This window comes from Ammospiza caudacuta, chromosome 13 (assembly GCF_027887145.1).
Source record: "Ammospiza caudacuta isolate bAmmCau1 chromosome 13, bAmmCau1.pri, whole genome shotgun sequence".
NCBI classification, from domain to species: Eukaryota; Metazoa; Chordata; class Aves; order Passeriformes; family Passerellidae; genus Ammospiza; species Ammospiza caudacuta.
Genome location: NC_080605.1, coordinates 14,635,310 through 14,657,395, shown reverse-complemented (window position 1 = coordinate 14,657,395; position 22,086 = coordinate 14,635,310). Strand labels below are relative to the sequence as shown.

The following is a 22,086-nucleotide window of genomic DNA, read 5'->3' as shown; positions in this document are numbered from 1 at the left end:
AGAGCTAGGACAGGGCTGGCTCTGCTTGAACCAACCAGATGTGGTTATATGAGGCTTGAAAATCTTTCCATGCCCCTGCCCTTGTCATCTCAGTGCTGTGACTAGGTGACCAAGGGTGTCTGCTCTCTCATAAGGCTTGGGCAGCAGGGCCCTGGCAGCTCTAATTTGCTCTCCCCTTGCCTCCCCAGGTACAAAAGGCCTAGAGTGCTCACCCTCCACCCCCACCATGAACTCCTACTTCTACAAGTTCATGATCAACCTGCTCAAGCGCTTCAGCAGTGAACGGAAACTCCTGGAAGCCAGAGGAGCCTTCATCATCAGGTCAGAGCACCTCACCAGCCTCACTGAAGCCCCTGAGCACCCCTGGGACGGGTGGGACGGGGATGGCAGGGTCAGGCAGCCCAAGTACTACATCCATTCAGAGTCAAAACCATTTCCTCAGGCTTCCCTCTTACTCCTGCAAACGGTTTTGGAGCAAATGGGATTTGCCTTTCACATGTCAAGGCACCATATTTCTCTCTCCCATCCCCGGAGGCAAAGTGGCTCCTTATTAAACAATGTTGTCAGAGCCTGTTTCGTTAAGAAGCAACTAGACCAGCCAGAGCAGGAGACAGGCTGCACTCAGAGTGCCAAGCTGAGTGAATCCCTCCAGCCAGCTTGGCGAGACGCTCACCCATCCAAAGCCATGTGTTTCAATGCACAGAGTTGGGAGATTTTGCTTCAGCTTTTTAAGGAGAGGCAGAGGCTGGAGAGCCAAATGTTGTGAAGGCTGGAATGCCAAGTGTCATGGCAGCTGGCAGGCAGTCATCTTTATTGCAATAAAATCTGGGGCAAGGGATAGCCATTCCTCAGCTCACTGGGAAATAACAGGGTTAATGGTCGAGGCAAGGTGGAGAAATCAGTGAGGAGGTTGGTGGAATCAGCTGGCAGGACCCTGGGTTTTCCTCCCTTGCTTTCAGGGATGTGGCATCAAAATGAACAGGGGGAGAGCATGAGATAAAAGCCATGCTTCTGTGAGAGAAGAAAATCACCTCTCCAAAGGCACAGAGGTGTGCCAGGTACTGATGAAGAGGTTTCTTCACTGCAGTGGGAAAATACAGCATGCAGAGTTCCCAAAATTTGCTAAGCTGAGCTGGGTGTGGAGTTGTATCTGCTTGGGCAGCAATTTTTGGCCTAAGTCCAGATTCATCCCAGAGAAAATATCCCACTCAGAGTGTCCACTCTCCTCTCACCAGTCAGCACAGCCCCTAGGATAAGCCACCTTGGCAAGGAAGTGACCTCGTGCTGTGTTAGGGAAGCAGGCTGACCAGAGTGACAATGAGCCTGGGCAGGGTCCCATTGAAAAGCTCTCCTGCACCCTGGCCACCTCCAGCTTTTTCCCTCCAGCTCTGGCAGGAGGAGCCTTGGCTGGCAGGCCCAGCTTTCCCAGCAGCCAGCCAGAGGTGCGGTGGGACTGGCTCACAGCAGCTCAGCAAGCCGAGGCTTTTTACAGTGACTCATGCCCCAAAAAATCTGGTAAAGCAAAAAAAAAAAAATTAAAAAATAGATGACTCTGTCCTTTGTCAAGTCACGTTGTTGTTCATATGGGGTAGATGCAGGACTGGAGCCAAAGTGGTGGTTCTGGGAGGGTGAGCCATGCCCTCAGGTAACAGTGATTAACGCTGAAACCTACTGATGGCAGGTAAAAGACTGGTGTAAACTAACATCTCTGTTGCTTCCAGAAAGAGCAAGATGAAAATAGAGGAGAAAAACTTTTACAGGACTCTCTGGCAAAGATTGATCTCTTGCTGGAGAGGCTCAGTGAATGTGGGAGCCTCATAGAGCTATTTTTAGCCACTTTTCAAATTGAAGCCGTATGCGCGTTCCCACGTTACATCCTTCCCCTGTCCACAAGCCAGCTCAGCTGTTTTGCACAGCAGGGTGAGAAGCCAGCCTCATGTTTGACTTAAGAGATGCTGGTGATGTTCCATTTTATCCTGAGCTGAAGAGTGCAAGGGGGATATTTGAGAGACTGGGACAGCATCTGCTGAAGTGTGGTCCGGGACCACTGCTGCCTCTTTCCCAGGCTGGCCTGGGAACACTGGAACAGGGAAGGAGAATAGACCTGTTACGTTTAGGCAATGATTTCCAGCTGAAGGATTAGTGTTCACAGGAAAGGGAAATGGAGGACAGGGGTTTTATTCAAGCACAGCACAGCAGTTTTCCCTGTCACGTTGCTGGTGGGCAAATTCAAAGGTCCATGAGGTCACATAGGGGATCTGTGATTAAATGCAGTTTATTTCTAATCCAACTCAAGTTTGTTCATGCTTGGTTTCTGACTCTGAAAGGACTTTAGACATTCTCCTGATATATCCTCAGTCACAGAGACAGAGGTTATAGTACATTGCATGCTTGAGGATACGAGTGGGGTTTGACCACTGATCTCTGCAGGAGGTGGGGACGTCTCTTGCTCTGTAAGGACCTGTGGTCCCCAAGACAGGTAGAGCTGCTCCAGAGCCTGCCTGATGCTGAGAGATGGGTGAGAGAATTACCTGCAACCCTCACTGGCACCCTGGCTCAGGCAGAGGTAGGGGCTGTGATGGGTGGTCTCAGCATCAGTAAGCCCAGTCCCAAGGTAGGTATCTCGAGATGCTTTGCCAGAGAAGACAGGGTGGAGCTAAGTGGAAAAGCAAACTTCCTTCAAAATAACAGGGAAACAGCTCCAAAAACTTTTATCATTCATAAAGAAGTATCACATGCCCAGCTGAGCCCCAGCAGGAGAAGTTGGACTTGATGGTCCTTATGGGTCCCTTTCAAATCCCTGCCATCTATGATCTGTGAGAAAGGAAGAGCAGCATCCAGGAGAAGGCTCTTCAAAGCTGTTTGGATGCCTCATGAGTGTCTGGGCAAAGGAGTTGCTGAGGGGATTGCAGTGGTATGAGTCCCATACAGTCTCATGCTGTCCCACCCCTCTCCCCTGGAGAAAGAAGGGAAACCTGCTCCCATGATCTCTTCCAAATATATTTTTTTTATTTGGCATCAGTTTTGTGCATTGCAGCTGACAGGGTTCCTTTGGGGGTCCCTTATCTCTTACTGTCACTTGTGACCTTTTTTAGGCTGGAAGCCAGTACAATTAATCTGCCTTCAAAACTAAGAATACCGAGTGCTGCCATCTCTTCTCAATCCAGGCATGTTTGCACTCATACATTGCTCCTAAAGTGTTGTCAGAAGCAGGAGCATCAGTTACCTCCCACCTTGATAAGCACATCTGAGGCCTTCCACCCTTCTCACTAATTGCCCTGGCTGGCACGTGGCCGTCCTGGATTCACCAGAGCCCTTAAGCAAGAAGCAAATATTCCCATTCAGCTGCTGACCTCTTGGAGCAGCAGAAAAATGCAGAGGAGCTTCCAAAGCATCACATGGCTCCCTGGAGCAGCAGGCTGTCCTCCAGGCAGGAGCCCTGGGCAGGGAAAGCTGCTTGGCCGGTCAGGAGGCATGCAGCAGAGCAGCACCGAGCTTTTCAGCTCACACTGAGATTTGCAGGCTGGATTTAATTCCTGTTGGTTGGTACCAGTGCAGTGGGATGGGAGGATTAAGGAAGAGGTTAAGCCCTACTGCATGGACATCAGTGTGGCTGCTCGGAGCACAGTGTGAGGAGAGGGCTGGCTATCCTTGCAAGGAGCTGTCTTGTCCCCTCAGGCAGCCCCCAGGATTGATTATGCAGTTTCTGTGGTGTCCCCAGGGTCAGGCTGAGCTCCAGGAACTGGTTCAACTGGCTAAGTCAAGCCTAGCTCCAAAGCAGCCAGGTTTTTGCTGCTCTCTGAGATGGAACAGCTCAGACATTCATGGCTGATGTACCTTGCCACAGCAAATGAACCCTCTAGGGTGTGGGATGTGCTTGAGTGGCTGGAGAAATCCCTATGCATGTCGTGTGGGGATGCTTTGAAGCACAAGGCTTAATTTTGAAGCCCAGCAAGGCCATTTTCTTGCAGAGCAGTGGCACCCTGGGGCAGAGAGGATGCCTGAGTCAGCACTTTGCTCCCCAAGCACAGCCTGCACGCAGGGGTTGTCTCAGCTTGTTTTATAGAGCTGTTAAATGAACCTCCCCCCTGCTTGGCACTTTCTCACAGGGTGTTTTCTGAGGTTAAGCTGCTTGGAAGAGGCCCTGGCGTGGCTTTTCAGCCACCTGGCATGTGATGCACCTGGTGAGACTTGTCCATTTGACTGGGGATGGTCCTTGGCCTTTGGGGACCTTGAACCCTGTGGGGACTGGCCAGGAGGGCTGGCTGGCTCTGCACTCCTTCTGGAAGACATAGAGTGGAGCATATAAGGTTGTTCAGCCAATTTATGGCATTAGCTGCAGAGCTGGAAAATCCCAAGTCTCGTGATGGGGCTGCAGATTTATACTTCCAGCAGACGGGAAAAGTTCACCTGGCTGGAAATTCTGACTGTTCTTGAGATCTCAAAGCCCTGCTGGGATGAGGCCAGTGGAGAGCTGGATAATGAGGACAGAGCTGAGGACAAAGACTGGCAGGTCACACTGGGTGCATGAAGATCTGGGGTGGCCAGTCCCTCTTAGGGCATGACCGGGCTCTTCTGCCTCTGAGGGGCTGACTGTACAGCACCAGTTTCTCCACAAAAAGTAGTAAAAAAGACACAAAGTGAGTTTGAACCTGCTAACCAGGATGAGGAGTCAGAGAGGAGGGGAGCAGAGGGCAGGAGGAGCGTGGAGCACAGACATCCATCCGATGCTCTTGGCAGCCCCACAGTGAGGTGTGTGTTAAATCACTTTTGACTGGCCTGCCTGGCATTCCCAGGGCCCTGCTCTGTCTGGGAGAGTGGGAAGGGAAGGGCTGCCTGCCAGCATCCCAGTGAGCAGGGCTGTCAGCAGGGAGTGGGATGGGGGTTTAGCTGCAGGTTTGGGTAGCAAGGGATGCACTGGGGATCCTGTACAGAGCCAGTGGGTGTTTGTTTTGGTAATAAGGGAGTGCTACAACCACAGGATGCCTCTATACTGCATGAGCCAGTGTCCCTCCAGCCCCATCCTGCCTCCCACCTCATCCCTAACCTTGTCCTTTCCTCCTGCTGTGCTCTCACTTCCCAGCCCCTCACTGAGAGATCTCAGGAGCTGGGGCTGACCAAAACCCTCCTCTTCTCCCAAGCCTGGATGCTCTTGAGCTCCTCTGGACACACATTTTCCTTGAGCAAACACCCCAGTACCCCTGATGATCTGGAGGCACCCAGTGCTGGGACGCAGGACCCACTCCTGCTCCTTCCTTTGGATGTGCTGATGCCACTGTGCCCCCTCCAGCTCCCATTGCCAAACCCATGCCCTGAAAATCCCTCTACAAGTGAATCAGGGCTGGAGGGGGGACACGTGTCACCTCTTCCTCTCTCCCACCCTCGGTGCCACTGCAATGCAGAACAAAACCTGCGTTTGTTTTTGCGGGAACCATTTGGCTTGTGCTCAGCAAAGTGCAAAAAAAAAAGAAGGGGAAAAAAATGGAGGTTCTTTGATAAACTGTGATATGAACTCGGGTAAAATCCAAACAGCTGTGAGTGCTACAAGGGAAGCTTCTGTGTCGGGAGGCAGCGAGCCTGCGAAAATCCACTGCTCTGCCTGCCAGGATGCTCGCTGGCCGCCTGCCCTCCGGCGTTAATGAACTGTGCACTCGCCATCCCCCTCCTCATGCCTCACCGAGAGCAGGAACAGGAGAAAGCTCTTTAGTTTGTGTTTTTTTGGTCCATTTGCAAAGCAGAAAGAGGGACTCCCTGTCACCCGAGGCCCCGGCCAGGCACAGGGTGATGGAGCAGGGTGGTGAATATGCTCAGTTCTGCAGAGCTCAGTGGGCTTCTCCTTGCTCATCTCCAGCCCATTCCTCTGTGCTTCCTTTTAATGCTCCCTGCTCCCCAAAACCTTCTCTCCCCCTGCCTGGAGATCCAGAACAGTGATACAGCAATTTGGTGGCAGACAGGCTCTGCTTTCCTGCATTCTCCCTCTGCTCCAGCCTTGCACTGTGAATGCCCTCCGTGGTCTCTTGAGGCTCCTATGGGATTTGGAAGGAAGCCAGCAACCCCACTTTACCTCCAAAAGCCCCCAGCTCTCAAATTGCCTCTTTCACTTTGCACAGTGAGCTCCACAAGCCCACAGGGGCATGTGTCTATTGGGGTTTTAATTCACTGAGGCTCTGGGACATCATTCTGGACTCTCTGATACCCTCCCAGCCCCATGAAGCAGGAGCCAGAGGGGGGAAAATCCGTTTCCACCAGAGCAGAGGTTGGCTCTGGAATCACAATGCCCCAGCAGTCAGTGACAGCATGACCTTCACAAGGGAGGGGCCTGGTTGCCCTGTCAAAGGATTATCCCTGCTGGGAGAGCAGGAGCTGGGTCAGCCCTGGCCAGCTCCCTGCTGGGGCTGTACCCCCAGGGAAGGACAGGAGATGCCTCCACGGAGCTGCAGGGTCTGGATGAGCTGGGGTGCACCTGGAAATGAATTTGCTGTGCTAACCCAGTGAAGCTGCTCCAGGAGCAGCCCTACTTGGAGCTCCTTGGAAGGGTTTGATGGGTTTTCCTGTAGAAAAATGGGAACCACATGTGAGCAGCAGTGGGCTGGGACTAATTTGGGTCAGTGAGAGGGTGGAGGGGAGGAAGGGGAAATGTGTGTAGGAGAGGAAAACCCTCACAAAACAGCCAAGTTCCTTCAAAGGGCAGGTCCCCAGGTAGGGATATCTGCTTCCTCCCAGCACTTTCCCTGGGATCACAGCAGGAATGCTGGGGAAAAGCTGGCTGTGGAAGGAGGGAGCTGGGAGAAGGCAAACTGGACAGTGGGGAGAGGAGCCCAGAGCTTCCCTGCTTGCTGACTGTCATGTTCTGCAGAGCAGGGATTCAGCACAAGCAGCTTCCAAAGCGTCTCCCAAATTTTCTTTGCCTGGCTGATGGGGTGACAACCCTCATCATGGGGAAGCAGCTTAACCTGTCTGATCCTGCTGGTTGGGCTCGGGTCTTCTGATGGTGCTTCCTTTTCTGGCTCTGCAGCTGTGACAACTCAGTTTATTCATCTTTGTGGAGGGAAGGGCCAGGACAGGAAATCAGGCTGAGTGACAATGTTTTCCCCCCACCTGTCTTCCAGGCACAGGGTACACTCAGTTAAATATGAGAAGGGTTCACCTCAGCCAGTGGGTCCAGCTGGGCACTGCTCCCAGGATGGGATATCCTCAGATAAAGATATCTCTGGATGGGACATCTTTAACTCCCCACTGAAAGCACAGAGCTGTGCAAAAGCCACCTTGGTTGAAGTTCCTGCCATTCAGTGCTCCTTCCCTTCATGCATGAGCTGCTCCTGGTGTTCAGCTGCACCTGGAGCTGGTCCCCTCAAAGCACTGGGTGCTCTCTTAGGGTCCTGGCAGGGCAGGGAGCATACATCTGCTCTCCTCTCATGCATCTGTGGGCCTTGGAGGGTTTGAGGGATATGGCTCCTCAGGCTGTATCCCTTTCTGGGATCCTTGCAGGGATCCTGGCTCAGAAGGCAGGGCAGGCTTTGTGATCCAATGCAATGCTGAGAGGCAGCAGGCATGGAGGCAAGCCTGGCACTAAAGGTGAAATAGCATCTGGGGTGTCTAAACCATGGGCATAAATGGGGTGTTTTTTCAGCTGACACTTGAGTAGGAAGTGCAGCAGGGCTCATTGAGTTATGGGCACCTCCTTCCCTGAGCTCCAGGATGTGCTTGAGTTGTTGGCAGAAGAGACAAGGCAGCTTCACCTCCCACCCCAGGGTACTCTTATCCCTGAGCCGTGGGACACTGCTACCTCTTCCCAACCCCTCTTTTCCTTCCTTCTGGAAAGCTTCACTCTCAAACACAGAGTGTATTCCTGCCACAGTCTATCCCTCTGCTTTCTGAGATCTAGAGATAGCCAGCAGGACCATTTTCCCTCAAATTTGCCTTCCCTACATGGGCATCCAAAGGCTCATCCATCTCTAGGACAGCAACCTGCTCCTTGGCCATGCTTTTAGGAGCAAAAGCACTTTTATTTCTTCACCTTAAAGCAGAGTGATGGGGAAGGGTGAGCACAGCTCCCATCTGTGTACAAACTGTGCATGCCCTGAACAGGATCAGTCTCTCCCAGCTCCTGTTGCCACAGCTTTGCACCCACTCCTTTAACCTATTTTATTTGCAGTGATGAGAAATTATAGGGGGAGAAATAAGGCGCTTGTCAGTTTTCTTGAAAATTAGGCCACAGCTGTCAGCCTGAAAGGGAAGCGGACGTCTCGAAGGAAGGATCTGCTGCTGCTGCTGCTCTGCTGTTCTCCCCCACTCCCAAGCCAGCCCCTACCCTTCCTCTCCTTCCCAACAGAGCTTGCCTGGAAACATCAGTGCCCGGTGTCAGTGCCCCTCTGGGAACAGGTTCTGGAGGGCTCACTTGAACGTGAGTTGTTCCTCTCAGCTGTGGTGGTGGCTGGAGCCAGGCACGTGCTCTCGTGCTGCTGCTGGTGCCTCCTGCCTGGGGCTTGAAGCCCCAAGAGCCCAGGGCAAGACTTGCATTTGCCAACCATTTTGCCATTGAGTCTGGCAAGTTTAAAAGTTGGAAAATAAGTGCTTTGGGCAGGTAATTTTTTGCTTTCCTGGAGGGTTTGGAAGGGGAGGTTTGCCTGTTTTTCAAGTGAGGCTTTTGTAGATACTCAGATGTTGCTCCAGGATTTTGTAAGCTTTGCAGGTCATCAGTGCAGGTGCTCAGGGCCAGGTTGGATGGGGCTTGGAGCAGTCTGGTCTAGTAAAGGGCATCCCTGCCCATTGCAAGGGGGTTGAAATGAGATAATTTTTAAGGTCCATTTCAAGCCAAACCATTCCAGAATTCTAAGGGCAGGATAGCTTTATCCATAAGTCACTATAAAGTTTCCTCAAGGAAAGTCCTGGCACACCAGTCCAAGCCTGAGCAGCTGGAGACTGGTTCTGTTTGTCTGTCTAGTGGGCTTCCCCTTGGAGGAGCTGTCACATTCATCTGTGTTATGCTAAAAGTTGGGCCATATCTTGGGCTGAGTGGACTATCAGGTTTCCAGATTTAGTTGTTTTTTAGCTTCTGGCCCATTCCAAAGGATATTACTCTTTCTTCTTGCTACAGCCCTGTTTCCCTCTCCTGTTTGGTACAGAGCTGCAGGTATCTCACTGATGATAAAAATATCCAGAGGTGTTGGATATCTGCTTGGAGAACTCAAGGTGATCTTGTTGAAGGGCACTGTTCTCCAGCCATGTCCATGGTGGGAACAAGGCTGGGTTCATCATGAGAGGGCACATCAAGGTGGATGTGCCCAGCTTCAGGCTGGACTATCAGCTTTAGTGTGCAGCAGGGCAGCCATCCTGCCAGCCAGAACAGGGACCTCCCATGGCCTCATGTCCAGGGGGAGCACCAGGAGGAGCAGAAGCCACGGGCTGAGGCTCTGCAGGATCAAGATGCTGTTTCACCAGCTGAAGCTGGCCTGAACCACTGAGGTACATTTGTGCTGTGTTCTCTCAGGGATCCGTCCTGGCTGCTGTGGGGATCCCCAGGGATGCCTGGGGAGCTCCTTTGGCTGAGGCAGCCAGGCCAGCGCTGAGCTGGCACCGCAGTTGTCACTGACGGCTGCTGCCAGGCAGACGCTCCGTGGGAGGCTCCTCTTGTTTGCACTGAAACACTCTGCACCTTTCCCTTTTCTAGAGAAGGCATCGCAGGGCTTGTCTCCTCCGGCTTTCCCACATGCACACATCCCCTCCCAGAATCCACACATCTCCTTCTCAGACCCACACATCTCCTCCCAGGATGGGCACCTCCCTGGTCTGCAGCTTTCACTGAGTTTCCCTGGGGAGCTTGATAACCATTCCAGGAAACCAAAGCTGATGAGGGTCCTTCTCCTCCCCATACCTGCCTCCTGGACAGAGGGAGCTCCCCTGCTCCTAAACCTCACAAACCCTTCAAAATCCCTTACATAAAATGCTATGAATTTTGTAAAGCAGGAACTGCTGGGGTTGCTATGGTTTCCCTTGCCCAGAGGAGCAGCTCTGGAGCCTGGATTCAGGAAAGGGGGGGATTAAAATGGAGGACTGGGATTTTCTTTGCTGATATGGAGGGAAAGGATGGGACAATGACATCCGCCTGCCTTCCCCACTTGCTCTCTTCTCCTTTTCCCCTTCACATCCTAATTTTATCTATGCTTTCTCTGCAAATTCCTAAAGGATCCCAGCTGCTGGGCCAGGCTGGGGATGTTGCTTTTGCTGGCAGGAGAATTTCAGGGGGATGGGGAGGGCAGTGGGTATCACAGAGGCTGTGGATTTCCTGGTTAGGTGGGTTAAGCCAGGGCATCTGTTGGGGAGCCTGGGGTGTGGAGGAAGGGTGGGGGATAGCCTTTGGGAGGAGAGAGGAAGGGAGCAGAGGAAGAGGAGGGTTGGGAGGAAGTACAGAGGGGCTCTGCCCTCCTCACAGTTGTGGAAGTGTTTTTGAGACCCATGAGCAGAAAAGTGGAGCAGAACCCCTCATAGCATCACTCCCAGGCCTCAGCCAGCTCCTTCCACAGCTCAGGCTGTGTCCCAGTTGCTGGAAGTGGGACGAGACATGATCCTCTCCCTGCTGGGGCCCCATGTCTATTAGCCCAGAGCTAATAAAGCAAATCACTGGTGCTTAATGAAGAAGCACCTGCTTAATTGAACACAGCAGGATGGTGCTCAGCATGGCCAGGCAATGGGATGGGACCAGTGTTTCCCCCCAGGCACCCCACAGATCCCAGAGGAGGAGACAGTTCTGCAGTGAGACTGGATCTCATCTTACTTTTTTTAGATTTTAGGGAAAAACAAATGTTCACCCTGTTCAAGCAGGCATTGGTCTGGTCTGAACCTCTGCCACCCTGTTCCTGCGTGGTGGCTGGGGCAGGGGACGGGGCTGAAGTGGTTAAAGGGACGAGCGGGCAGGATGGGAACTCTGACAGCTCCCTGAAATGATGATGTTTAGATTAGCTGGTTTCCAGGCATCGAGTTGTCAAAGCAAGAGGGCTGGGAGGGACGCCGGGGCTTGTCCTTAATTGGAGATGTGGCTCTAAAGCCACCCCATCTTGCCAACATCCTCTGGGCTCCAGCACACACTGCCCTGCAGCAGCTCCCTGCCCCTGCACGATCCCTGTTCTGCTTGCTCCCATTCCTCATCCCACCCCACTGACCATGTGTGTGATGAGAATTCATTGTGATTGACATTGCTGTGCTGGCAGTTTGGTGGCTGCTACATCAGAGACACAGGGGGACCCTAGGGTGGCATGGGCACGCAAAGCTTGTGGTGACCTCTGTGGCTCTTCCCTTGGCCAGCCTCGTGTTGTCGAGGAGTCCTTTAGGCAAGGGGACAGGCAGGGTGCTGTGACTGCAGCAGGGGCTGGAGGTGACCTGCTGGGTCCCTTGGGAGCCCCACGGTGGCTCGAGGTGTCCCCAAGGCATCGTCACGGTGCAGGTGGATGCTGCCTCCCATCTGCCTGCAGCCACATTCCTTGGCTGCACAGGAAAGGCTTGAATAACCCTTTTAATTTGAGGAGTTAAATTTTAATGGCCTGGATAGCACATTTCATTATCGCCATGTGCCTGCACTGCCGGCTGCGTAACATAACCAGTGTGTGCCATGATGCTCTGTGGCTCCTGCCTCCCTGGGGACACTTCCTGCCCTCCTCTTCCATGCCAGGACATCCTTGGGGACTCTCTGGGTCCCCATGAGCAGGGGGATGCACATCACCCACAGGGATGCAGGGAAAGCTCCAGGGAGAGACATCTTGCTGGAATGATGCTTCAAGGGGGTTAGCCAGTTCCTTTCCTCATCACATCATGTATGTATGGGGAGATATATATATTTAAGGGGTGTGTGTGTGTATAAATATACACACGTATTTATGGGGTGTATATATCCAGGATATATTTATGGTGTGCACATATAAGGGGTATGGCTCCCACTTTCCCTCCCGTCTGCCCTGTTCCCTTCCACAGCCACTCCACTGACATCTCAATTGAAGCCACCTGTCCTCTGTTCAGCCCCTTTCCCTGCCTCCTCCCAGCCAGCCTGGCGTTCCCCTCATGCCATCAAAGCCTCCCAGGGAATGGGCTCCTGGGGACCCTTCCATCCCACCAACAGCCGCCTGCTGCTGGCAGTTGGGCTCAGCTGCTGGCTGCTGTCACGGAGGCCAGCAGCTGCAGGACCAGCCAGTTGTCCCCTCCTTTGGGGACTGCTTGTGGGATATGCCGACGAAGGGGCTTCATGGAGGGAAGTGTGAGGTCTTTGCCACTGCCATAGGAGGATGCTGTGCACTGGCAAACTCATTCTGCTGGTGGATCCCAGAGAACCTGGGGGCAGCTGGAGGGGCTGCTGCCCAAGCAGGACAGCATCCCCCTGAGGTGACATGGCTCTGAAGAAGAGGGACAGTGTCCCCACAGCTCCTTCTCTAACACCCCAACAGTTTCCAGTTCCCCAGTGCCACTGAAAGGAGGGGGGAGAATCCCAACCCTGCCCCACTAATCAAAACCAGGCCTGAAATTAGAAAGCAGCCTGCATTCAGCCCTCTGCTCACTGTGAGCATGGTGCTCACCAGCCAAATGGCAGAGCTCTTGTTTATGGAAAGCAAGAACCTTCCTTTCCATGGAGGACTGGTGGAAGGGGAACCTGAAAGGTATCCCTTTTGTCATGGGGGAGCTTTGGAGGTTTTACTGACTTGTGCTCAGTGCTCCCTAGCACTGTTTTTCTTAGTTAAGCTCTTGCTATAGTCTTCTTGCCTGAAAGGTGTAAAACATCAGCTCCCCACTAGGCATGAGCATCGCAGCCAGTCCCAGCTGTGCTGGTGCACCAACCACTTCACAGTTGAGACTAAAACTATATCCCAGTGTTTGTCCCTGGAGAACCCATCCCTTTTTTGGGCACATTAAACCATCCCACTTCATGGTTCAAGTGCCCAGCACAGCTTCTGGAGAAAGCTTGGCAAGGCTGGGGCATCAGTTATCCCCCCTTGCTGGAGAAGGGTAGCATGGAGCCACTTTCTGGGCTGGGCTGGTCCTGCTTTGCTGCAGCTGGCAGTGACTGGATCCTGCCTGCAACGCTGAGCTATTGATTTGCTTTTGGCTCCATCAGGCTGGGCTAAAAACCTCTGCCTTCCCCTTTCCTCCCTCCATGCCTCACTTTCCCACCGCTCTCCCTCCTCCAGCCAGCCTGTGTCCAAGCGGCGAGAAATCAGGGAAGCGTTTTCATCGCCATGAATGCAGCCGGTTACGTAAGAATAATTGGGATAAATGAGCTTATTTATCACAGCCCATTCCATTTTAGCGGGGTCCAGGCGATCGCCGGGCTGGGTTACATAAAATCCCGCACAGAGCATCTCATTGTCCGGCAGCAGCCACGCGGGGTGCGGGAGCTGCCCGTGGAGAGCAGCCAGGCCTGGGTGAGGAGGGAAGGGATTATTTGGCAGGGCAGAGAGGTGGGAGGAAGATGGGGGGTTTCTTCCTCATTTTGTTGAGGAGGGAAGATCTGTTTCTTCATTCTCCTCCTGTGTACCTAAACCAGCAGGATTTAGGGTGTGGTGTTTGGAGTCTAACTGTAGCCAAATAGTCTTCCTCTGGTCGGTCCTCACAGGAGCAGGGGCTGGAAACTCACATCCTTCCTCCTCCTCATCCCAGGAGGTGAAAACATGACTTCCAGCCAGGGGACGTTCAGGTGTACCTCCTATCTCCAAGCCAAACCAGGTAGTTAGTGACACCTCCCACCCAGCAGCCCAAGCAGTTGATCCTTGTTTTGCCTCTTAATCCTCTCAGAGATACCTTCAGGGGGAAATCTGAATCCAGCTGAAATTATCTGGTGGGGAACTGTGTTTGGTAGGAGCTGGGGGAAAGCAGAGGTGCTCTGGTGGATGCCTTGCTGCCAAGGTTCCCTGTCAGTCCATGGGGAAATGTGGTGAGCCAGGGAGCATAACAGTTTCAGGAGAAGCTGGGGAGCTAGGTGGGCTTCCCTGTATCCCTCCAGTCCCCACACTGGGGATCTGAGCTGGCACTGGGCAGCATTTCAGGTGTCCTCAGACAAACTGCCCAAGAAGGCAAGAGCCTGGAGAAAAACAGGAAATCCCCAAATCCAAACAAATGTGGGAGAAAAAAAAATCGTATGGTTTTATTTTTTTTTGTTTCTGGACTTAAAAAATGTTGAAAATCTTGGGAATGCCTCAAGGTTTGTTAAGCAGGACATTCCTGCTGTGACCCAGCCAGGCAGATCAGCGTGGGCCGCAGTGGTGGTTACACTGTTCTGGGGAAAACACTGCTGGCAGGATATCCAGTGGAACAGAGACATCTTCCAGCTTCACCAGCTCCATCTCCGGAGCCACTCAGCACCGGATCTTGTGGCAGCTGGAGCATGGAGGAGTTCAAAGAGCAGCCTCTGGCTCCAGGACTGCCTGGTTGCACAATACCAGGAGGAATTGCTTCGCCCCAGTGGCTGCACTCCCTGGGATGTTCCCCAGTGTCAGTGGGATACTGGTCGGACTAGACCATCACATGCCATCTGCAGTGGTGCTGCTGCACATTCACTACACTGGTCAGGCTGGAAAGTGACACTGAAACCTCCTGAGGGGGGTCATGGGAAGGCTTGAGGTGGCACGAGCCATAGCAGTGGGTGCCAGCAAAGTCCCAAAGCAATGTGACCAGGGGCATGTCTTAGCCCAGCTATGGATTTTTGTTCTTGTCCTGGTGTGAATAACCGCATCCTCCAAATGCAGAGCCTGGTATTGCCCCTTCTGGTGCCACCACACTCACCCAACCTCTGGTGCACCCAGATCTCCTCCCTGGTCCTCTCTGGAGAAGTGGGCTCCATCAGAGTCTTGATTGTGCTCATTAACCATCCTTCCCCCCTGGTTTGTCTCCTCTGTTATACACAGGCAGCTTTGTCTACTTCTGAATGCAGAGAACATCTTCCACTCCATGGCAGACATTCTGCTTAGGGAGGAGGATCTCAAATTCGCCTCTACCATGGTCCACACCCTCAATACCATCCTGCTGACGTCCTCCGAGCTCTTCCAGCTGAGAAACCAGCTGAAGGACCTGAAGACCCCGGTATGAGCAACGGGAGCAGGCTTAGCAGCTGGAGGGACATAATGGGGGTGGTGGGGACCTGGCAGCCACCTGGAAGTGTGTCTTGCTGCTCAGACCTTGCCTGGTGGGTCCCAGAGTTGGAGCTTGGGCAGCCTATTATTTATCCACCCTTCAGGAGCTGAAGATGGGCTTGGAGGATCTGCCCAACTCTTGCTTTTCTCCCTGGAATGGGAATGGGCTTACTGAGCCCTCAAGCAGCTGCTGCCTCCCTGTGTCTGCCCCCCCATGGGCTGTGGGACAGATGACAGCAGGAGGAGAGTCCTGCAGTTCCTCAACTCTCCCTCCCAGGAGCATGAGCATGACCACAGGATTTGCTGAGCAGTTGCCACCAGCACCAGTGGCATCCAAGGAAGGAGAGAAGGAAGATTTATACTCCTCCTTCTCCTGCTGAAAACCAGTGATGCAGGGGTGTCCTCTTGGGTGGGACAGCATTGTCCCCCAGCCCCTCATCCTGTGGTGGACTCAGCAGCCCTGAGTGCCACCTCGTCATGCTGTCACCCCAAAGCCCACCTGGTCTCCATATCTTGAGGCTGAGGCTTATGGCAGTGCTGGGTGGACATGGTGGGTCCAGAAACATCCCTTTGTGTTTTGGTGGCACTTGCCAGCCTGGCAGGTTGGTGTTGGGTCCCTGGGGCTGTGCCATGTCAGTGCTCCCAGTGTGACCAACCCCCAATGGTTCTCTCTTTCCCCAGGAAAGCCGTAACCTCTTCTGCTGCCTGTACCGCTCCTGGTGTCACAACCCTGTGACCACTGTGTCCCTCTGCTTCCTTACCCAGAACTATAAACATGCCTACGACCTCATCCAGAAATTGTATCCTTTGGGGATTTTCTGCCAGGGTGGGGCCTGAGCTGGCCCTTAGTCCCTCTGTGGTAACCAAGGTCACCGTGCAGGCCAGCCCAACCTCCTGCCTGCAGCCCATCATTACTGGGGCAGGGCAGCCTGTGCTGGGCGTGTGCCAGCTCCCTTCCCCTGGTGTCATCCCTTTTTTTGTGGTGAAAAGAGAGGAAGGCCTGCACTGACTGAGCCTTGACCTTCCCCTGCCCAGGAGGGGAGGCTCCTCAACATCCTCTTCCTCCCAGGAAGATGAAGACTTTGGCCTCCTGGCCTGGTGAGGAGCAGGCAGTGCCCAGCACGGCACAATCCCCGGTGAGCTCACCATCTGTCTGCTGCAGAATGATTACTTTCATGTGCCAGCAAACCCCAAGTCTCTCTGAGTAGTTTTCCAAACGAAGAAGCTCAATAACACGCTCAAGTTCCCTTCCCAGTGCACACCAGAATTCCTTCTGGGAATTCTCCGTGAGCCAGGAGGGTAAAAGCAAGCATCCTCCCCTGAACACTCATCCTGCCTGCTCTCAGCTTTTTGGGTAGTCTGTGTTTTCCCCTATACCTGCCTGCTCATCTATCTCCGTCCATCATCCCTTGGCCACCCTACAGACCTTTCAGCCCTGCCTGTGTGCAAGCCCCGCCTGTTCCCTGCTCACTCACATCCCACAGGAGCTGTGGGTGCAGGGAGGCTTTGGCAAAGCCACGATCCGCACCAGGCATCGCCCTCGTGAGCCATCTGCTGCTGCCCTGCCACCTTTTCCCAAGGTACCACCCTTAACAGCCACATCAGCGGGGATCTGGAGGTCACCGTGGATTTCCTCACTGAGGTGGACAAGCTGGTGCAGCTCATCGAGTGCCCCATATTCACATGTAAGGAAAGGAGGAGACCCCGGGTGGGGAAGGGGCAGCGCGCGGTGCTCCCCTCCCTGCGCCTCCATCGCAGCGGCAGCCGCCGCACGAGGAAATAGAGCAGAAGTTATGAGACTTCTTGCCAGGAGGTTTGCCCAGCGCTGGAGCTGCCCACGGGAACAGGGCACGCTGGCAGCACGGCGGGGGGCAGCGTTGCCCCCCAGATATAGGTTAAGGGAGCGAGCGGCACTGGCAGCCAGCAGAAGGGGTGGGGGAAGGGATGGAGGGGGCCTGGATCACACTGAGCATCTCCAGGGTGCATGAGGAGGGTGTCAGATGGGGGAACCCTCTGTGCCACCCTCTGTGGGTCCTGCTGGGGTCCTTAGCAAGAAAAAAGGGTTTCTCTAGAAATGAAGAGTGAAGCTCTAAAAAACAAGCTGATGTTTTCTCCAGCCTCCAGCAATGCAGGTCCCCCACTGGGTAATGCAGTAGTACCTGACCAGGGCTCAGGGGTGTGACACTGGGAGCCAGGATGGTGGCAGGAGATGACAGTTGCTGTGGGGGCATTTCTCATTAATAATTTGCTACCCCTGGGCTTCTCATTGAAGGTATAGCAGGGCACTGAGGTTGTTGGGAAATGTCCTCAAAAGGACTTTGTGGGGCACCTGTATAGGTCCAGGGTGATACTGGGGAGTATTTAAGGGAAGAAGTCTAGAGCGGCTGGGCAGTAGAGACCCTCATTCATGCTCCGTCTTGTAGACCCTGTCCATATTCCCAGGATGACTGTCCCAATGTGTGAGGCACCCATGTGTCTGTGGTGGTTTTGCATGCCCCAAAATTATTCACTGAGGGTTCCCCAGCCCACTCACCTTAGTCTGCAAATCTCAGGGTAGGGGATAGATGTGTCTCCCATAAAGTGGCATCCCTGGTGATGGCTCCTTTCACTGGGAGACACCAGCAGTACAAGTGACAACCAGGAGGTGAGATACTGAGACACAGACCTTGCCCCATCTCCTGGGCTGCCCCTTCAGCTGCATTTAGGGCTCCAGAACACTTCTGCCATGAGCACAGTGAGGGATGAAGCCAGAGGGGGGTTTTGCCTCTGCTGAGCAGAACTGAGGCCCAGCACATGTAACCCTCAGAACCAAGCAGAGGGGATTCCTTCTGCACCAGAGAGTCCCCAGGAGGGTGTCACCCAGCCCTCTGGATGTGATGCTTCAGGGTGGGTATTTCTGCTAAATGTGGAGAAGCTGAGGAGCAATCCTGTGTTGCATGTGTGTTCTCAGGCAGACAGCATGGACAGCCTCAGGGGTGAGTGGTATCAGGAGTGGCAGACTGGGGAGCCAGTTGCCCTCAGGGGGCTGTGTCGAGGAGAGGGATTTTGGGGCACCATGGGACACCAAGATGGATGGGTTAATGAAAGGGGAGAGGGGTGCCATCGAGTGCCCCTTGGGTTGGCTGGCAGAGGCTTAGGCTATCAGAGGAGGTGGGAGGAACCTGCTATTGCAGCTGGAGATTAAATGCCTTTCCCTGCCTTCCCATCCTCTTCCAGATCTCCGGCTACAGCTGCTGGATGTGAAGAACAACCCCTACCTGATCAAGGCTCTCTATGGCCTGCTGATGCTGCTGCCCCAGAGCAGCGCCTTCCAGCTCCTCTCCCATCGCCTGCAGTGCGTGCCCAACCCAGAGCTCATGCAGACCACGTAAGTGCTGGGGGATGGACCAGCATCAGCATGGGGGCTGGATCAGCTGTTCCCCACAGCTGAGCATCCCTGCCATTCCAGGCTCAGCCCCCATCCTGGGCTCAGCCCCATGCTCTGGCTTCCCCCCCAGCTCCGCTGTGGCCGTGGCTGCTCCTTGTCCCCACGGCCGGGAGTGTTGGCCAGGGGGGTTTTTTGTGTCTATATTTGGTAACCCTGGGAGGGCTGTGCCTCATCCACAGGCATTTGGCATCCGGGATGGAAAATTTCACTTGTGGGGTCGCTATGGAAACAAGCAGAGCTGGGAAGGAGGTTTATGAAGAAAGACGCCAGCAGCTGGGGGGGGGGGGGGCTCCCAAAGCATCCCCCCTGCAGCCTGGACAGCCTTCACAGCACCCAAAAGGGGCCTGGCACCCTGCTAATGCCTCCGGATGGCTGCTCCATTCCCACTCCTGGCCTTTGGGGATGCGTGAGATGTGCAAGGGCGGCATCTCCCTGGGGACCAGCTGAGATCCTCATGCTCCCTGCCCAGGGGTGCTGCCAGTGGGATTTGCTTTCCAACCCTTAGCTAATGAGTAGTGGGGGGGCTTGATGATAAAGCTGCCTCTGCCTTGGCGCAGGGCTGGGAACAAAAAGAGCTCCCAAGATGGGCAGGTTTCTGAATTAACCCCCTGCTGCTGTTGTCGCTCCTTGGCTTTTAACTGCTTCCCTGGGATGGCTTTTATCCCTCATGGCCTCCGGCACTGAGCTCCTACCCACAACCCAGCACTGATATTTAATTGGGGGGGCGGAGAGGGGGCTGCATGTGCTTCTCCCTCCTTTTTTCTCCCCACTAACCCTGGCAGTGGGGGTTTTTCGAGCTGTCAGACAGCCTGAGCATCTGATTAACTCTGACCTACATTCCTTCAAACACCGAAGCCGGCTTTCATAACCGGCCAGTCCCAGCTGCCCCCTCCCCAGGGACATACCAGGGCCACCAGAGCTGCCTGCCATCTTCCCATGGGCATCCTGTGGCTGGTGTCTGCTCCTTCCTTGCATGGGGACAGCACAGGGATGGGTATCCATGGCTGGAACCCTAGGGAGCCTGCATTTGGAGCCATGGGTGCTCATCCCTGAGGACTGTCCCTGCCTGCTGCCACTGGATGTTTTTTGCTTGCTTAAAGAAGCAGACATGGAAACTGAGGCATGTGGTCCTGGCATCCTTATCTCGCTGGTTTTGACTGTAATGGGTTGGGATAAAGAGGAGTATGTGTCAGAGGAATTAAACCTCCCATGTGGGGCCAAGATGCAGATGTCCCCTCCTTGTCCCAGGACCTCTTGGGCTCTATATCTCACACCTTTAAAGGAAGAAAATATATCTTTGGGGGTATTTTATGAGGCACCAGCATGACTAGGATTTGCTGAGCTCAGCTTCTTCAGGAAAGCTTTTGGTGCTGCCAGTGCTGGATGCTCACAGCACCAAACATCCGCATCCCCTTCCCATCCTCTCTCTTCCCACCTTGCAGGGACAACACCAAGCCCAGCACCAGTTTGAAGAGAACAGCAGCCTGCAACATCGACTACACGGAGCTGCTGCAGCACTTTGAGAAGGTCCAAAACAAGCACCTGGAAGCCAAACACCAGCGATCCGGGCGGGCAGAGCAGCTGGACCGGCGGGTGGTCCTCTGAGCACCCCTGCGGCCACCGCGGGTGTGCACAGCTGCTGGGGCAGGGACCAGGGGACACAGACCAGGGGAACAGACCAAGGAACAGGCACACCGGTTGCTGGCCACCGGAGGATCTGGTGGGTTTAATGGAGATGGGCGAGAGCTCCACACAGGGCTGGTTTTCCCCCCACTGTGTGTATGGATGAGGGGGGACCCTCAGGCTGTGCCCAGCTTTTCCTGTGGGTGCTGGGGGGACATGGGGAAGGGTTGCCCGAGGAGAGGACTGGGGTAAAGGACCTCATCTTCCCTTGCAATGGGGTGAGGGAACTTCCCTTTGCTTTGCTAATGCCTTCCCCGTGACTGTCAGCTGAGCACCCAGCCTGCTGCCAGCAGCACCGGAGGAGGGGACGGGAAGACGGGAGCAGCCCCTGGCCTTGCGCCCTGGAAAACGAGCACCAGGGCCGCCAGCCACCTCTCACCACCCTGACTTCCACCCTCTGGTTCCGAGGCCCTGCTGGAGGTGGCATCTCACTCGGGGAGACACTCCTGTGCCTGACACTTGGCCCCCTCCCTGCATTCACGCAACCTCTCTGAGTCCCCGGCTCTTGGCAGGGACAAATGAACAGCTTCAACTCTCAACCGGCACCAGGGGACATGGGGAGCAGTGGACCGAACCCCAGACTCCATTCCTTGTTCCTTCATTAAGCTCCCCATGATAAAATAAACAAGCAATGCAGAACAGCCCATTCCTTGTTGCTGGGCTTCCCATCATAGTTTTGTTCCCAAGTGGAGCCAAAAACACAGCAAGGGCAGGGGATGGCGTGGAGCGTCTTGCTTGACCCTGTGCCCTGGGCTGGCCCAGCCCTGCCACGTTGGCTTGCCAGCAAGCAGAACTTCTCTGCCTGCTCTTCTTCCCAGCAGGAAAAAAACACCACTGAAATTCTTCCAGGCCGTGGTCACGAAACCACAGCACAGTGACAGGCATTTTCCTGGCCCTGAGCAGCTGCTGGTGTTGCCTTCATCCTGTCCTGTGGCACCCAGGGACCCCAGCACGTGCCAGGCTGCTGCAGTCTGGAGGGACACCATTGCATCCCCTGCACAGTTCGGGCCCTCGCTTGATCCCAGGAAAAGGGCGGTTGGAGGAATTTGTGGAGTTTTTATGGCTTCTGGCCTCTTTACAGGGAGGACTGTCTCTGGCAGTGGGTTCCCCAAACAGCCCCATACCGGCGCTGCTTTGGCCAGGATAAAGACATTCCTGTCATTCCCGGGGAAGGGCTTTCCAGACCCAGTCACGGCGGGTTAATTCTAACAGCCAGCCCTCAAGGATGTGTGAACAGTGGCTTCTCAAGCCAGCCTGTGTCTCAGGGTGCTGGGGGTACCTGTTGCTGAACCCCTAGGTCATTATCAGTGTGGGCCAGAGTGGGCTCTGCCTCATTCCTGCCAAGCTCATTGCTGCTGAGCAGCCTCTTTCCACACTGAGGGAATGGGTTTATGGAGAGAAATTCCAGCCAGCTGCTGGAGTGCTGAGCCCTAATTGTTTCCTTATGGGTGGCTCTTGACCAACACCGTCCAGAGCAGTGTGGGCATCATCAGCATGGGATCAAGACTACTTTTCTGGCAGGAGGGGGAATAGGTGACTCAGGCTGAAACCTTTGCCCCAGCTGAGTGTCATTGCACTACAAGGGATAGGAAGGTTTGTCGGGTTCAGCCTGGCACCCCCAGATTCCAGGAGGCTGGGGCTGGGGCCTGGGGATGCCTGTGGGAAGGGTTTGTCTGCTGGCAGGCCGTGCATTTCCCATGGCTCCCTGATAATCGAGTGCATGGACACATTTCAGAGCTGTCGTGCAGAGGGAGTTCACCCTCCAGCACATCTTGGAGGGTCGGGAAGGCAATGGGGGTCAAACACCCTTTGGGGAGAGGCAAATCTCGCCCGGTGCCTCCAGAGGTCTAGGAATGCCCCTGGGCATCC

General features: G+C 54.4%; 1 protein-coding gene across 1 annotated transcript in view; it reads left to right on the top strand.

Moving 5' to 3' along the window:
* The window catches only part of VAC14 (VAC14 component of PIKFYVE complex), a 58,437-nt gene extending 37,604 nt beyond the window's left edge, over positions 1 to 20,833 (top strand). Inside the window, exons 14-19 of the mRNA XM_058813548.1 lie at positions 189 to 321; positions 14,883 to 15,057; positions 15,789 to 15,907; positions 16,713 to 16,792; positions 18,324 to 18,474; positions 19,977 to 20,833. Of these exons, the coding sequence (XP_058669531.1) occupies positions 189 to 321; positions 14,883 to 15,057; positions 15,789 to 15,907; positions 16,713 to 16,792; positions 18,324 to 18,474; positions 19,977 to 20,139 (821 nt within the window). The 3' untranslated portion in view covers positions 20,140 to 20,833. The remainder of the gene's footprint in view (positions 1 to 188; positions 322 to 14,882; positions 15,058 to 15,788; positions 15,908 to 16,712; positions 16,793 to 18,323; positions 18,475 to 19,976) is intronic.
* The last annotated feature ends 1,253 nt before the right edge of the window (positions 20,834 to 22,086 follow it).